The sequence below is a fragment of the Cicer arietinum genome, chromosome 3, assembly GCF_000331145.2.
Source record: "Cicer arietinum cultivar CDC Frontier isolate Library 1 chromosome 3, Cicar.CDCFrontier_v2.0, whole genome shotgun sequence".
In the NCBI taxonomy this organism is placed as follows: Eukaryota; Viridiplantae; Streptophyta; class Magnoliopsida; order Fabales; family Fabaceae; genus Cicer; species Cicer arietinum.
This window is the reverse complement of record NC_021162.2, coordinates 68,563,142-68,580,607: the sequence shown is the minus strand read 5'-3', so window position 1 is coordinate 68,580,607 and position 17,466 is coordinate 68,563,142. Positions and strand designations below refer to the sequence as shown.

The following is a 17,466-nucleotide window of genomic DNA, read 5'->3' as shown; positions in this document are numbered from 1 at the left end:
CAAATCTAACAAATAACATTTGCCATAAAAAAATATTGATGATTAAAATAATCCTTCAACAAACTAATTGATGGTGACATTTTCAAAAAATTGAACTAATTAAATGTTTTATCCATTTAATTCAAAAAAAAAAAAACAAAAATGATTGTCATTGCAGTTGAATACAAACTTTGATTTTGAAGCAAAATTTGGATAAATGCGATTGATATAGCTATAATTAAGATTCTCACAGTACTACATGACAGAATAAATAATGAAAGTATAACATCTCTTTATAATATATATTTTTTCGCAATGGATTTAACTAGCACTTCCCACTATTATCCCTATACACACACTTTTATTAAATTAATCAATATCACAAGCTCATAAAATGTGTTTTAACTTTTAACCCTATATATATCTTGCACCGTCCTAGTCATTAAATTAATATTGACAACACTGTTAAAAACATATAAATATCATTTCAAACCTGTATACTTTGTATCATTTAACTACACCAATCTTGTTTTTTTCATACCCCATATTAATACCAGTTTCATGCTAACATGATGTGGTGTGCTGTACATCAAACGTTACTCTTAAATATTACGTTATGTCTAATGATTTTAATCATCTTATTGCAACTATTTTCAACAATCTTACCAATAGATGTGTCTGCTCTCAGCAGGTACATAATTATAAATTTTCATAATTTGGTTAGCATCAATTTTATTATAATAAGAGGAAAAAAAGACAGAGACAGCAAGGTGAAATCTGTATAAAACAAATACAAGTTTATGTCTTTATGCATCAATTACATAACCCAATTGCCATGCTTCATGCTTAGACCAATTTTCTCCACTCTCTCTACACTTTATCCATTCCTTAGCTTTTCTTTCTACCCCATGTGCTAAAAGCAACTTCCCTTTTACTTACTCTTCCTTTTTGTTCCCTACAATTTTAAAATTACACATTTGTGTTTCTTTATTACTTTAGCAATCTCTCTCTCTCTCTCTCTCTATTTTAGCATCCCATTCTGAAGAAAAATGGAGAAACAGATGAAAAAATGAAGTCTTTTGCAGCTGACATTGAAGAATTTCACCCATGGTTCCTTGTTGGGTTCACCTAGAATCAAAGTCACCTTTTATTCATCAGATAAACTGATAAAGATCAGTTATTTAACAAGTTTAGATAATTTGCTTCTGGTTCCGTCATGAAGGAGTTTCCTTCTTGTTTTGGAGAAAATGGTGTTCAGGTTGCAAATTTATCATCCTCTTCAAGTAGTACCACAAGAGGATCACAAAATGTGGTTACTTGTATCTATCAGTGTAAATTAAGAGGCCGTTCATGCTTGATTACTGTTTCATGGACAAAAAATTTGATGGGTCAAGGCTTGAGTATTGGAATTGATGAATTGGGTAATCATTGCATTTGTAAGGTTGATATAAAACCATGGTTGTTCTCAAAAAGAAAAGGGTGTAAGAATTTGGAAGTTGAATCTAGTAAAATTGTTATACTTTGGGATTTGAGCTATGCTAAATTTGGTTCTGGCCCAGAACCATTAGAAGGGTATTATTTAGTTGTTTTGTTCAACAAAAAGATGGTGTTGCTTTTAGGGGATCTGAAAAAGGAAGCATGCAAGAAGATTGATCGTGACAGTGTTAGTGTTAAATCTGATGCCATTTTTATTGCAAAGAGGGAACACATTTTTGGCAAGAGATTTTACTGTGTAAAGGCTCAATTTTGTCACAAGGGTAAAGTGCATGATGTAAGAATTGAGTGTGACACATATGTTGGGACTAATGATCCATGTCTTGTGATTATAATTGATAGCAAGATGGTGATGCAGGTGAAGCAGCTGAAATGGAAGTTTCGTGGGAATCAAACTATTTTGGTGGATGGTTTTCCAGTGGAAGTGTTTTGGGATGTGCATAATTGGCTCTTTGGAAATACTATGGGAAATGCAGTTTTTATGTTCCAAACTTGCATTTTAGCTGCTGAGAAGATGTGGTCAGGTCAATCTGTTTATGACCCTTCTGTTCTTAACTGGGCTTATTCTCAGCAATTCAGAGATTCTCAGTTGCAAGGTCTTGGATTTTCCCTCATTTTGTATGCTTGGAAAAATGAGTAGCTAATACAAGAGTTGAATCTTATTATTGAGTGATGAAGTTATATTGATTTGATTGATAGCTACAGTTTTCAACAATTATGTGATCACATTACATGAAAATGCTATTATTTTCTTTGATTCCATTGTGTATATATACAAGCTCTATATTAGCCTTTTCTATTAGCACATTCTGATTTCTGTTTGCATTTTCTAAACAAGAAGGACCTTCTGTTCTATTCATGCAAAGGCGTAAAACAGATTCTGTTCCAGTAGTTCATAGTTAAATATTTAGGGTGGATGTCTTGAGTAAATAAAGTCTTTGAAATAAATTCTAACTCTATTTTGTTCAAAAAACTCTAGCTATAACAGATTTAATTTTTCAAAGAGATAACGTGATATTCCTATCATAATTGCAAGAAAAATCTCTAGTGTTTCTTTGGAGGGGACTCCATTCTCAATAGTTTTCAACAATTTTCCCTCAATACAGTAGTACATTGAAGAATGAAAGTGCTTAGAAATGATTTAGCCTTCCACTCTATTGATGGCGTGAGACTGAACAATCATAATGGCGGTGGACTCTACAATAAATTGTTTGACTGATTCTAACCTTTTTTTGCAAGTTTATGCTTTACTTTGAAAAGCTTCCCACTTTTTTTGCTTTTAGTAGTAATTTTTGTGTGTGCAGACAGAGTGACAAATACTACCAAAAACAAACACACACAATTATGAAATATCGAATTCAAGCCCGGACTAAATTGTTCATCTAAATTCTCTGGTTATATTTTAACTTTATCTAATTAGATTTTAAATACACTTTATCTAATTATATTTTAAATGCAAAGTCGGAATATTCTTCTAGCAGTTGAATTTGTTGACTGCAGTGATTTTTACTGCATCAGATATAATAATATACATAGGGTGAGAGAGAAGTGTTAATTGTCAAAAGACCTACACTTCACCATATGATTTCCAAGCTAAATTACAGCAGTAATATTGTGAATAAAGGTATTAACAGCTAGTATTGTGTTAACTAAAGTAAATATGAAAATACAAGTAGAGGCAAGGTGTGAGACAAACAAAAAGAAAGATGGGTACAAGTGAAGAGTGGGGGAATAACTGAAATCACTGCTACTTCATACAACCAAATGTGTCTTCAACACCATCTGTAATCCTTTCTCTGCGCTCAGCAATCATCGCTGAATATGCCTGACAGTGAACAAGAAATATTGCCCATTGTGTACATTTAACTTAAAGATCAATAATTTTGCTTATTTCTTTGCTGTGTTTCAATTGAATGTAATTGCAGCAGAACCTACTCTCAGATTGCTAATGTTAAAACAGCAAACTCAGCTGTATAGTAAACAAATAAATAAACACACAACATCCATTAGAAATCCAAGAATTGGATTCTAAAGAAATTATGTTTTTATTAAGAACTAGGAAAGAAATCTCTACACCGAAAACCATCAATTTCCCTTCACAGCAGAGTTACTACTCTATTAGCTGCAACTTTACAATATTCAATAAATGACCTCTCTAACTCCATAAGCTCCCTATTTATACACAATAGTCATAACTACCTCATTAACTAACTAATTATGACACTCTTAACACATTGGTTGAGCAAATTGTGCTTATGTTTGCAACAACACAATGACTGTTGTAATTTTTGTACAATGCAATGCCCGGCCGGGGTTGTGTTTAAATACTAAAGTCCAGAACAATCGGAGTGTGTCCACTTTACTCAAATCAGCTAATAACTTTCCAAAAATGCAATTACTAATAATAGTTATCAGCTTTTGCAGTCATAATTATTGGTCGAAAATAGATTGGAAAGTGAATAAAAATACCTTAGGATAAGAATATAGAAAGATGTACCACCACGCGCATATGAGTAAGGATGTGGCTGAAGTGACTATAATAGAGTGGAAAATTAACCATGTAATGGCAATAATTGACGCCCCTGTTAGCGTTATTGTCCAAGGTTGACACCTAATCAATATAAAATATAATTAATTTAGTTGAAAAAATGGAAAATTTGAAGTGATAATGATAACGAACCATGAGGGTTTGGTGTCCCAGACAGAGTCGTATTCAAGTGATAGGTTATTGAGGTAACCATCCATGTCATCGACCACCGTATTGTTTTCGTCCAAGAAGAGAGGATTTTCTTGTCTTGAGTTACTGGGATTCACACCAAACACTACTACGGTTATTTTCTTGTTTGACGAATTTGAGAAAATGGGATTGCAGAAATGATGGTTGTGAGACTGAGTTGTTAGACATAGAAGAGGAGAACAAGGTCGTCGGAGAAGGACAGAAATTGGCACCGCTAATACAGGAACCGTCGTCATTTTAACAGACAATTATTATCTTTTCTTTTGAAATCATAAAATTGTTCATACCCTTAAATACTTCAAAAAAAAAACCTACTTTTTCCTAGCACACTAGATTAGTGAAATTTATAATATAATTAGTTTATATTACATTTTAAAATTATAAATAATCGTTTAATTTTATTAATTATAGTTTCAACTATGGTTTGAATTTATTGTCTACTTAATTAATTAATTACATGTAATTAATCAAATATTACACGAGTGCAAAATTGATGTTTATGTATTATTATTGAGAAATTGACTAAATTCTTTTACTAATTTTATATTTTTATGGATAATATCTATTACTAAAATATTTTAAAATTAAAATTACATTTTTTTTAAGGTAACCCAAATTTTTTTGTTTTTTAGTAAAACGATTTACTATCTTAAATATTAGTCAAAATGACATTTATGTTTTAAAATAAGATCATAGAATGCTATAATTCAAAAGAAAAGAGATGACAACAATTTGTCTTGTAAAATATTGCTAAAATGATAACTAAAAAGACATTTAATTTGAGTCACTTATATCTACACCAAATACAAGAGATCTTTCTCTTTATTATTGAACAAATTAAACTTTTAACATAGAGAACGATCAAATTATATTTAAAAATATTTTGCTGTGAAGTATAATTAATTGTGTTCTCAACTTTGAAGTGCATGTACATTTATTTTGCATCTTCTTAAAATAGTTCAATATTTGTATTTTCGGTTTGTTTTTTTTTTATTCAATAGAAAAATTATAAATTTTAGTTTAAACGTATTTTCTTGTGTTTGGAATGTTTATTTAATATAATTATTTTTGTCTTGCTAAAAAAATTATTTTTTCTCTATAATAGGTAAATTTCAGTGTTAAACTATTTAGATGTATAAATTAACAAAGAATTGTATTTCAAAATAATATCATATTTTTTAGTTTTAGAGAGGAAAAAATACTAAATATCAAACGTAGGATTGGAAGATAAATTATATCTTTTATTTAAAATAAATTATCTTTTATTTAAAATAAATAAATAATTTGTTTAAAGGTTTTTCAAATTAAATTAAAGTACTATCGTGCAGTTTTGTCTAAAATAAAAAAATAAATTATCTCCACTTATTGATATTTAACTCATTTAAAATAAAAATAATAAAGTGTAAAAATAATGGTGGATATTTTGATCATACTCTTTTTGAATATAAATAATAAAGTGAGAAGCACCACCACTATAATATATAATATAATTTAAATACTAAATTTATTTATTCCTAACCTATTCGCCCTCCTCCCTCCACGGTTCCCCACACTTTTGCAGAGTCCACGGCACCGCCGTCTCCGTCATCATCACCACCGCTTCACCTAACTATCCCTTCGTATCACCGTTCACCCCTCCTCCGCTACCGAGAGTATATGCACCAACAGTGCTGGAGTCGTAACAAACATACTGTTAAAGAAACTAATTACAAACCCTCTCTCTCTCTATCACTCACTTTCTTCTTCCTCTTTCAACTCAGAAAGAAACAACTCACAGCACCTGAATATCAAATCTCAAGTTTTAGTACCATCTCCAATGCCTTCGGTGGCTCGTAGAAGTCACCAACCCACTGCTAATGGCAATGACAAGTCCTCCAATGCAAATCGGAATAGGTAAAACCATTCCTCTACCTGCTATTACTTCTCCTAATTCACATCAAATTTCATTCCTTTCTCCAAAGCCAATTGCGGAACAACAATCATGTTTATAAATTGTTGGAATATAAAACTTTATGCCTTTTTAATTCATATTTAGAATCACCTGAAGTGTTAGGAGAAAAGGGGCAAAATTTGGAATAGGGTTTAAGCTTGTTGGTTTGATTTCAATCTGTTAATTTTATTACAGGAGACAAAATATTGCACAACAGAAGAAGTCTCTTCCTATTGCTTCGGGTATTGTTTTTTTTTTGAGTTTTTTTTTCTTGTCTTTCATGTTCTTACTTCCACTTTCACAATATGTAACTTTTGGCATTGTTTCCGTTGTAGTTGAGAAGAGACTAATTGAAGAGGTTCGGAAGAATGATATTTTGATTATTGTTGGTGAAACTGGAAGTGGAAAAACCACACGTAGGTTACATCTTATCCTTCTAATCAATGTGATTATCATTGTATTATTTATAATTTAGTTTTTTAAGAAGAAAGTAAAAAGGGCTTTTTAGAGATAGAGGGTTTCACTGTGTTTATGTCTATTGTATTGTACTGTGTAGAGATTCCGCAGTTTTTATTTGATGCTGGATTTTGCCGCGAAGGAAAAGTTGTTGGCATAACTCAGCCTAGACGTGTTGCAGCTGTCACTGTGGCCAAACGAGTTGCTGATGAATGTGGTGTTGATTTGGGCCAAAAGGTTGGATACTCTGTTAGATTTGATGATTCTACTTCCAACTCAACAAGGATCAAATATATGACAGATGGATTGCTCCTGAGGTACAACTTTTGCATATCTTAGATTACTGCGACTATTTCCTATCAAGACATGATACAATAATTGTTTTTTTTTTTTTTAATTCCGTTCTTGATGTCAAACTACAAAAGATATTATATAAATTTTTTTGAGTCAATTGTATTAGATGATAGGTGAGTAACATCCCCTTTCCTGTCATTGATATGGGTTTAAGATGGTTTATATGATTTGAACTTTTGAAACAGTTAAGGAGGTTTCCAATTACAATTTCCTGTTTTTCATGGTTTACCAGTACAATTTTTCTTATGGAAGATTTCATAAGCATTTTTTATATTTGTGTTTACAGGGAAGCATTGCTGGATCCTTATCTTTCTAAGTATTCTGTTATAATTGTTGATGAAGCGCACGAGAGAACCGTCCACACTGATGTCTTGATGGGCTTGCTAAAAAATGTCCAACTTGCTCGGTCAAATTCTACCAGCGATGGTCGGCACCTTAATAATGGGGACAAGAATGTGAATGGTTTCATGTCATTGGATAAAGACAATGGTCAGAATGGCAATTTTCTTAAGAAAGACCACCGCGATAAGAGTTCTCCGTTGAAATTAATCATCATGTCTGCAAGTCTTGATGCTCGCACTTTTTCTGAGTACTTTGGTGGTGCTAAAGAAGTGAGAAGCACCACCACTATAATATATAATATAATTTAAATACTAAATTTATTTATTCCTAACCTATTCGCCCTCCTCCCTCCACGGTTCCCCACACTTTTGCAGAGTCCACGGCACCGCCGTCTCCGTCATCATCACCACCGCTTCACCTAACTATCCCTTCGTATCACCGTTCACCCCTCCTCCGCTACCGAGAGTATATGCACCAACAGTGCTGGAGTCGTAACAAACATACTGTTAAAGAAACTAATTACAAACCCTCTCTCTCTCTATCACTCACTTTCTTCTTCCTCTTTCAACTCAGAAAGAAACAACTCACAGCACCTGAATATCAAATCTCAAGTTTTAGTACCATCTCCAATGCCTTCGGTGGCTCGTAGAAGTCACCAACCCACTGCTAATGGCAATGACAAGTCCTCCAATGCAAATCGGAATAGGTAAAACCATTCCTCTACCTGCTATTACTTCTCCTAATTCACATCAAATTTCATTCCTTTCTCCAAAGCCAATTGCGGAACAACAATCATGTTTATAAATTGTTGGAATATAAAACTTTATGCCTTTTTAATTCATATTTAGAATCACCTGAAGTGTTAGGAGAAAAGGGGCAAAATTTGGAATAGGGTTTAAGCTTGTTGGTTTGATTTCAATCTGTTAATTTTATTACAGGAGACAAAATATTGCACAACAGAAGAAGTCTCTTCCTATTGCTTCGGGTATTGTTTTTTTTTTGAGTTTTTTTTTCTTGTCTTTCATGTTCTTACTTCCACTTTCACAATATGTAACTTTTGGCATTGTTTCCGTTGTAGTTGAGAAGAGACTAATTGAAGAGGTTCGGAAGAATGATATTTTGATTATTGTTGGTGAAACTGGAAGTGGAAAAACCACACGTAGGTTACATCTTATCCTTCTAATCAATGTGATTATCATTGTATTATTTATAATTTAGTTTTTTAAGAAGAAAGTAAAAAGGGCTTTTTAGAGATAGAGGGTTTCACTGTGTTTATGTCTATTGTATTGTACTGTGTAGAGATTCCGCAGTTTTTATTTGATGCTGGATTTTGCCGCGAAGGAAAAGTTGTTGGCATAACTCAGCCTAGACGTGTTGCAGCTGTCACTGTGGCCAAACGAGTTGCTGATGAATGTGGTGTTGATTTGGGCCAAAAGGTTGGATACTCTGTTAGATTTGATGATTCTACTTCCAACTCAACAAGGATCAAATATATGACAGATGGATTGCTCCTGAGGTACAACTTTTGCATATCTTAGATTACTGCGACTATTTCCTATCAAGACATGATACAATAATTGTTTTTTTTTTTTTTAATTCCGTTCTTGATGTCAAACTACAAAAGATATTATATAAATTTTTTTGAGTCAATTGTATTAGATGATAGGTGAGTAACATCCCCTTTCCTGTCATTGATATGGGTTTAAGATGGTTTATATGATTTGAACTTTTGAAACAGTTAAGGAGGTTTCCAATTACAATTTCCTGTTTTTCATGGTTTACCAGTACAATTTTTCTTATGGAAGATTTCATAAGCATTTTTTATATTTGTGTTTACAGGGAAGCATTGCTGGATCCTTATCTTTCTAAGTATTCTGTTATAATTGTTGATGAAGCGCACGAGAGAACCGTCCACACTGATGTCTTGATGGGCTTGCTAAAAAATGTCCAACTTGCTCGGTCAAATTCTACCAGCGATGGTCGGCACCTTAATAATGGGGACAAGAATGTGAATGGTTTCATGTCATTGGATAAAGACAATGGTCAGAATGGCAATTTTCTTAAGAAAGACCACCGCGATAAGAGTTCTCCGTTGAAATTAATCATCATGTCTGCAAGTCTTGATGCTCGCACTTTTTCTGAGTACTTTGGTGGTGCTAAAGCTGTTCACATCCAAGGGAGACAGTTCCCTGTGGATATATTTTATACTCGCCATGCAGAAACTGACTATCTAGATGCTGCCTTGATAACGATTTTCCAGGTAATTTGTTTAACCAGTCCATGTAATTTATTGAAATTTATTTTATTTTAAGAGATCTTTATATCCTAATGCATATCAGTCTGGGGACAGTGGTTCCATTTATGCATGCAATGATATATTGTTTCATTCCTCGTGCATATCTCATTTTTCATTAATGTTTGCGCATTGCATCAGTCATTCAGGCATATTTCTGCTTATATATATATATGATAACACTGTAGTGATGACTGAGAAATAAAGTTGATATCATTGTCACTTAAAGTTGTATATTTTCTATGTTATAGGTTCATTTAGGGGAGGCCCCTGGTGATATACTAGTATTTCTTACTGGGCAAGAAGAGATTGAAGCTGTTGAAAGGCTTATCAATGAGCGACTTACAAAGATACCTGAAGGAAGTCGGAAGCTTCTAGTTGTGCCTATATTTGCAGCTCTTCCATCTGAGCAGCAAATGCGAGCCTTTGCACCAGCTCCATCTGAATTTCGCAAGGTATCCTGTAGCTCTAAGCATTTAATCTTGTGTTCAATTATTGAAGGACTCTGCATAGAATTCAATAGAAAAAACCGGAAAATAAATTTAACTTAGCTTTCGTAATTTTGTTTTAATTTTAAACTTTAAACAGTTGACATTTCCTGTTTTAATTTTATTAATTCTCTTGAAGCACTCTGTTTCATCTGATCATGCTAATTTAAAGTAATTGCTGGTTCCTGGTTGCCTCATTTAGTGTCTCAACGTGTTTAGAAGATATGATCGTGCTTATTCTTTTATATGCAAGTTTCATCACCGGAAGTTCTCTTGGACACATATGACGTGTATAATGATCATCTTCTGTTAAAACTGGTATCAGAATTAGAGAGGAAGATAGGAAAAATAAAAATTCAAAAGAATGGTTCTTGAATTGATAACAATCTACACCCCTGGCCAGTATATTGCTGTGGTGGATACAGCACCCTTGGGTTTCAAGCACCTGTAACTTCCAATTTCTACAACTCCCATAATCTCACTACTTTCTAGTTCTACACTTATTTGTAACTCCCTCTTCCTGCCTCTCCTTGGTTAGTTATTCAAATACAATCTATTTCCTATTTCCTGTCCTGTCCCCTGCTCCTCTTCTTATAACTTCATTAATACGTAGCATCTTCCCTTTCCATTCATGATTTATGATTGAAGGTAGCAGACTCCATCTTACCTCTAATCTCTATCACGTGACAACATTGCCATTGTGATCCAATACATTTGATATCAATTTCAGTACTAACATAATTTTTTCTTTGAAGATTGTCCTTTGCTGCTTCTATCAGTGAATCAGTTTGATTTTAATGTACTATTCGTAATAAATTTTTCTATTGTCATACTTACACAAATGCCTCTACCAGTGTTTATGTATATTTTCTACAATTTTCCTTTAGTCCAAAGCAGCATCGTATGATCATAATTGTCATAAAGGGTTTTTAACTATTGCCATCTATTGTCATAAAGTAGTACATGGATATTGATGTTTTATTGGACTCGACCAACTTTGTTCCTTTAGGAACTATGCCATCTGAACTAGGAATAATCCCTATATATGTAGTACATGGATATACAATAACAGTGTCTGCTAGGACCATATTATTTTCCATACTTGAGTCTCACCTATTTAATTTGAGCTTATGTATAACAATAACACCAATCAAGCCTGTAGTGTGAGCTTATGCGTATTTTAAGTAACTCTAATATTTATCATATCAAGTAATCATCGTCTTAAATTGTATTCAACTTGGCATTTTGTTGTTTTGTCAGGTGATTTTGGCAACCAATATTGCTGAGACATCAGTAACAATTCCTGGAATCAAGTATGTAATTGATCCTGGACTTGTAAAAGCACGTTCCTATGACCCCGGGAAAGGCATGGAATCTTTGATTGTAGTACCTACATCCAAGTCCCAGGCTTTGCAAAGAAGGTATGGTGCACGATTATATTTCAGTTTTTTGATGTTTGATGTTCAATTGATGTTTGAGTTAATTTAGTTAATTTAATGAAAATGAAGTAAGTTTGGCCAAGTTTAACTGAGGACGACTTTCTTTCTCATTTCATGTTCAGTTAGGTAATGGATAGTTGGATATCTTTAGTTTTCCTAAAAAACATGTATTTTCTTAACAAATACTTTTGAGATATGAATCTAGCATCAATATGTCTAGTACATATTTCTTTTTATTTTTACCCATGCCGAGTCATAACAACAACTGACACACTAATTGGGGTCGGCTATATGAATTAAATGACGCCATAACTCCCTCTGCCTTTAACCATCGGCTTATTATTCATATCGACGTGTGTATACTCATCCATCTTAACTTTCTCATTTATTTGACACCAATTTTACTTTCTTGTTTACTCTTAATCACCCAACGTTTTCCCCATACAATATTGCAGGTTTTATAGTTGTGTGATTAAATTTTCTTTATATCTGAGTGGTATTTTGGTATCATAAATCATACCCAAAACATCCATTTCTCCATTTCATCCACCCTGCTTGGAGCATGTTGTTGACATCTCTCTATTTCTCTGTCACTATGTTATGTACAATGGACTCGGGGTACTTAAAACATGAGACTTGTGATATTATATGTTCTTCAAGGATCGCCTCTTAAGTTATAATTTGTGCATTCTTGCTAAATTCACATTCCATATATTTTATTTTACTCCTACTTAAGCCGAAGTCCTGTGTTTCCTAGGCTTGTCGCCTTATTTTTTAACTTTTCATTTATTTCTTCTATTGACTCTCCAACCAAAACTGCAGTATCTATCTACAAGAAGCATGCACCATGACATTGTCTCTTGTATATATGTTCAGGAAGCACATCTAGAATTATAATTTATGTTTATCTTATTTTTTAAATCATATCTTTGTTATAATGACTGGTATGATACATATGTAGTTAAGCTTAGCTATTAAAGTAATATATTTAATGGGATTTTGCTAGAAGAGTAGTGCAAATGAATTATTTACGTTTTTGTAACAGTGGGCGTGCAGGGCGTGAAGGACCTGGAAAATGCTTTCGTCTATATCCAGAAAATGAATTTGAGAAACTTGAGGATTCTACAATGCCGGAAATTAAGCGTTGCAACCTTTCTAATGTCATTTTGCAGCTTAAGGCTTTGGGTGTTGATGACATATTAGGGTTCGATTTCATTGAGAAACCTTCAAGGTGAGAACCTTTTCAAAATTTTGGCTTGATATCCCTACAGTGCGTATTTGTGGAAAAATTCTGGTTGCTTATATTTTTAAGACTAAATTACTGTGTAGATTCTTAAAGTTTCACTTTGTTCTTAAATAGGTTCCTATGCTTCAAAAAAGTTCAAACTGTCTCTATGCTTTTAAAGATTTTTGAACGAGGGCCAAGTGCTATTAAGACCCTGAGCCTCTTGCTAAATATAAGGATCAATTTGAAAACTTAGATAAGCTAAGGGTTTTGGGAGATAGCACAACTGAATAGGTCCCTATACTTCGTCTTAATTTTCAAATATGTCCTTATAGTTTAGCAAAACCTAACAGACATCAGGGAGTAGGGGCCTTTTAATATTTTTTAGTAGTATACTATGGTGACTCTGGGATCTGCAGAATAATTAATCCATATGAACCTATTTGAAAAATTCAATGCAACAATAGGGATCTGCAGAATAATTAAACCTTTTTAATAAATACTTGTGCCGAAAGCTTTTTATTTTGAATGTCTGTGTAACTTCTAGAACGATTTTGAAGTCACTTGGGAAGATGCTATTATCCCTTTACCAAGATGATTCCTTCAACTTATATAGATCCTTTCATTAGCCTTTGATTTCTTTTTGTTGTAATGTGATCTATACCTAGAGATAAAATTTTAATTGAATATTAAGTGTATGTGTTTCATTTCAATTTTTCTTTGCCTTGAAAAGTAAAATGATTGAGGAGTAAGTGTGACTATATTCTATTCATATACAGAAAGATTAAGAAAGGCACAACATTTGCATTGATATTGATAAATAACCTAAGATCAATAAAAAGGCCGTATATATAACATTAATGCTAAAATGCTTTTAGGAATATTCGTACACCGATGAAGTATCTAAGAAGAATACATAGACAACACCTAATCAAACCTTGCTTGGACCAAGAACTTGCACCTTAAAATGTATCTATATTCTATAAAGATAAATCTCTATGAGTAGGATCCCACATAATTATTTGAGTAGGATCTTCCAATCCTAGTTGCGATCTTGCTTCACCCCTCCCAATCTTAGTCAAGATCCCAATCCTGACAACTTTGAGTACATTCATTAATAAACACCTCCGCTCGACTTACTGGTGCACAAAGGATTTAGAGATCTATTACTCTGTGTTAGATAATATATGCTATTGGGCTTTTAGATGTTAGATAACATGCCGTTAAGCTTTTTATATTTTTAGGCTAAGGGTAGTCTAGCCTTGTTATGTTTTACTATATATTCTCTTTGTAACTCTTGAATTCATAAGATTTGATATTCTAATGGAATCCTAGCAGTCCTTTGTTCTTTCTCTTCTTTATAATTCTCTATATTGTTAACACTCTGCATCAGTTACTAGTAGTGAGTTCAAATATTTGATGAAACTTCTAATTGATTCTGTTTGATGTTGTTTCATGCATTGTACTCTAGAGCTAAATTAACCTTTTGTTTTAGTGTTTCTGTTTATTACTTTATTTTTGGGAAGTATATTACCAGGCTACATATTACTCAAAGCTTGTACCTGTCACATGTTTGAACAGGGCAGCTATTATAAAATCATTGGAGCAGCTATTTTTATTAGGTGCTTTAACAGATGACTGTCAACTATCTGATCCAGTTGGACGTCAAATGGCACGACTGCCCTTGGACCCTGTTTATTCCAAAGCTCTTATTTTAGCTAGTCAGTTTAATTGCTTGGAAGAGATGTTGATAACTGTGGCAATGCTTTCTGTGGAATCCATTTTTTATACTCCGCGCGACAAGTATGAAGAGGTTTGAAGAGTGAATTTTGATTATAATTTGTTTGTTATATTATATTATTCTATTTTGGTTTTATAGTGAAACATAAATACGGACCTGAATCAATGATTACGTACTATGCCACTCTATTGCTAAATTGACTATTTAACAAAATATTTCTAAATATCATAGGATGGTTTAAATATATGTGATTGGTAATGACCGTTGGAAGGTTCTAGTCTTTATCTCAATTAGTCTGTCTTCCTTCTCTATACTAATTTATAGTGCTTCTCCGATTTATGGTCAGGCAAGAACTGCAACTAAATGCTTTGGAAGTCCAGAGGGAGACCACATCACTTTGATTAATGTGTATAGAGCAGCTAATGATTTATTGGAGAAGAGAACGATGGAAATGAATAAAATGAAAAGCGAAAAGGTTTTGAGAAAATGGTGCAAAGAAAATTTTATTAATAGCCGTTCTCTTAGACATGCTCGTGACATTCACAGGTAGTTTTATTGTGCCTAAACTATACTTCAAGGTGTCTATGACCTATAATATACTATAATCATTTTATGCATTCTCATTTCTGAATCACCTGTTGCAGGCAGATTAAAGGACATGCTGAACAAATGGGTCTGAGTCTTGCTTCTTGTGGAGATGATATGCTTCAATTTCGCAGATGCCTTGTTGCTTCCTTTTTCCTCAATGCAGCTGTGAAGCAGCCAGATGGAACCTACAGGTATCCAATTAAGCTTTAGAAGTTCTTCGGCAGGCCCATCAGATCGGCCTGCCATCGATTCCTTATGTAGCAAAGTCATACACCACTCAAGAAAACATTGTTTAGTTTTGAAATTCATTATCGGTATTATGATTTGCTAATTGGAATCCTTACATGTATATAGTATATACAATCTTATGGTATAAAAAGTTCTATAAAAAGTCTCTTATTGCTTCATCACATAACAGGGCATTGGCAAGTGGTCAGGTGGTGCAGATCCACCCTTCTTCTGTATTGTTCCGGAAAAAACCAGAGTGCATAATATTTAATGAACTGATCCAAACTAATAACAAGTATGTCCGTAATTTAACCAGAGTTGACTACCTATGGTTAACCGAACTTGCTCCTCAGTTTTATGCTATGCAGAACTAAGTAGTTGATGATGCCACTAGTAAACAGGTAATTAAGATTATTGTTCTTATTTTGATATATTTTTATTTTTGTGCTTCATCCTGTTGAGTAATTTTATTCACTTATTATGTGCAAATTTGATTTTGCGTTCCATAATTTCATTACTGTCTTCATTATCGATCTGAATGCAAAAGAAAATTCATCTTACATATATTCTTTTGGGGGTGGGAGGGGCGAAATTGTAATAGATATTCACTCCTCATTTCTCATGCAAATCTAGTAATAATCTGATTACCTTGCAGTAATGTAATGGTTTTGCATTTTGCATATTTCTCATGAACATTCAAATTTCCTTTCATCAAAGTCTTCTTATGAAACATAATATAGTTGCATGAGTTAGTCTCCCTGCACCTCGAAAAGAATCCTGCAGGACAGAATCATTAATTTCTGGCTGTAATTATTGCAAAAATATACTCTCTTCTTTCTCCGTAAAATTAAGGCTGAAATATACTTTTTTTTAATTGGAAGGTGTTTATGTGGTGGAACAGATCAGATAAAGCTTCAGATAATGTCCAGCGACTAGTTTATAGAGGTTGCAGAATGGTTTTAGTGATGACAATTTAAAGAGGCATGTCTGTGGTATTTTGTAACCATTGATGTCTAAGAGGTGATGATACCACTGAATCCAACAATGACAGGCACATCTTGGAGATGGATTTTTGCTACTTATTTTTTCTTGATTTTTTCTTGGGCAGCATCGGCTTCTGAGATTCATTGGTGGAAGGACATCTTACAGTTGAGAACCTCATTGCAGCGATGGGAATTTTGCACACAAACTATGAAATAGTATAACTTTATTCAATATACCTTGACCCTTGACCCTGATGAGTCATAATGAAATAGATGATGTGTTTGGGCAAATTTGTTGTAAATGTAATATAAAAAAATCTCTTAAATTTGATGTTTTAATGCATTTTGTACTCTTCTCTATATTACTATTTTTAATTATACACGATTTTTAAGTATTTTATTTACAAATAAAGTATTATTAAGAGTTTAAATTTGTGGATAAAATATTTTATATTATTAATATATTATAACTACGTATGGTCATTATTTTAAAAGTGATCATTATACGAATCAAAACATTTTTTAATATTATATGGCTGTGATTTATTATTACCGAAAAAAAATTTACACTCTTAGTGTATATATAAAAATTAAATCCAAGGCAAATTTTTTGTTGTTTATAAACAGTTATTATATTTGCTTTGTTTGTAATAAACATAAGGGGAGTTTAATTTTCTAAGTTCAGTTTGATTCATGAGAAAAAAGGTAGTGCACTAGTTCAGTTTGATACATTGTATAAATTAATTTTACTCTAATAGTGAATTAGTGTAAACAATTTTAACGGAAATTGTTTACACTACTCATAAACCCATAACTCTTTTGTCATAAAAAAACATTAATAGACCAATTTAATTTGGTGACAAATAAGTTTGTTTGAATCAATTGTCAACTCATTATTATAAAAATAATTTAAATTTTAAGAAAAAATAATTTATTTCCAAAAATTCAAGCACATAGACATTTGAATATTTGATTATTTAAAATTTCAAACACTTGAAATAAAAACTATATTCATAAAATAGTCATAATTTACTTTCAGTGAATCATATTTGTGAGTTCACTTTGAAATCATAAATTGATTAACCTAAACAAGAAATAGTGGCTTTTTTATTTTATTTTTCTCTACCACAAATTTTTTATTAAATATCAAACTACCATTGTTTTATATTTTCAATTTCATGCAAGTGAG

General features: G+C 32.6%; 4 protein-coding genes across 8 annotated transcripts; 3 read left to right on the top strand and 1 right to left on the bottom strand.

The window, feature by feature from the left end:
• Positions 1-1,046: 1,046 nt before the first annotated feature.
• LOC101510231 (uncharacterized) lies at positions 1,047-2,230 on the top strand. The gene has a single exon (XM_004493628.4). The coding sequence runs from the start codon at positions 1,196-1,198 to the stop codon at positions 2,111-2,113; it is 918 nt and encodes a 305-aa protein (XP_004493685.1). The 5' UTR covers positions 1,047-1,195; the 3' UTR covers positions 2,114-2,230.
• A 724-nt stretch (positions 2,231-2,954) lies between these two features.
• Positions 2,955-4,488, bottom strand: LOC101509912 (uncharacterized). Its single transcript, XM_004493627.4, has 3 exons — positions 4,154-4,488; positions 3,943-4,084; positions 2,955-3,298 (listed from the first exon to the last, which is right to left on the bottom strand). Exons 1-3 carry the CDS (start codon positions 4,444-4,446, stop codon positions 3,221-3,223), a joined length of 513 nt encoding a protein of 170 aa, XP_004493684.1. The 5' UTR covers positions 4,447-4,488; the 3' UTR covers positions 2,955-3,220.
• A 1,207-nt stretch (positions 4,489-5,695) lies between these two features.
• Positions 5,696-7,714, top strand: LOC140919846 (pre-mRNA-splicing factor ATP-dependent RNA helicase DEAH10-like). Its single transcript, XM_073366520.1, has 6 exons — positions 5,696-6,103; positions 6,336-6,382; positions 6,476-6,556; positions 6,697-6,913; positions 7,237-7,561; positions 7,667-7,714. Exons 1-6 carry the CDS (start codon positions 6,027-6,029, stop codon positions 7,712-7,714), a joined length of 795 nt encoding a protein of 264 aa, XP_073222621.1. The 5' UTR covers positions 5,696-6,026.
• Positions 7,597-16,637, top strand: LOC101507890 (pre-mRNA-splicing factor ATP-dependent RNA helicase DEAH10). 5 transcript variants are annotated; one of them, XR_003471838.2, is made up of 14 exons: positions 7,597-7,998; positions 8,231-8,277; positions 8,371-8,451; positions 8,592-8,808; positions 9,132-9,552; positions 9,837-10,040; positions 11,334-11,494; positions 12,558-12,743; positions 14,319-14,550; positions 14,825-15,024; positions 15,123-15,257; positions 15,485-15,695; positions 16,196-16,314; positions 16,403-16,637. XR_003471838.2 is itself a non-coding variant. In XM_004493620.4 (13 exons), exons 1-12 carry the CDS (start codon positions 7,922-7,924, stop codon positions 15,666-15,668), a joined length of 2,145 nt encoding a protein of 714 aa, XP_004493677.1. In that variant the 5' UTR covers positions 7,597-7,921; the 3' UTR covers positions 15,669-15,695; positions 16,196-16,637. The 5 variants fall into 5 exon arrangements, 3 of the variants coding, with proteins under 3 accessions (XP_004493677.1, XP_004493676.1, XP_027188284.1); XR_189579.4 differs by having other exon boundaries at positions 16,176-16,314; XM_004493620.4 differs by having other exon boundaries at positions 16,196-16,637.
• Positions 16,638-17,466: the final 829 nt, after the last annotated feature.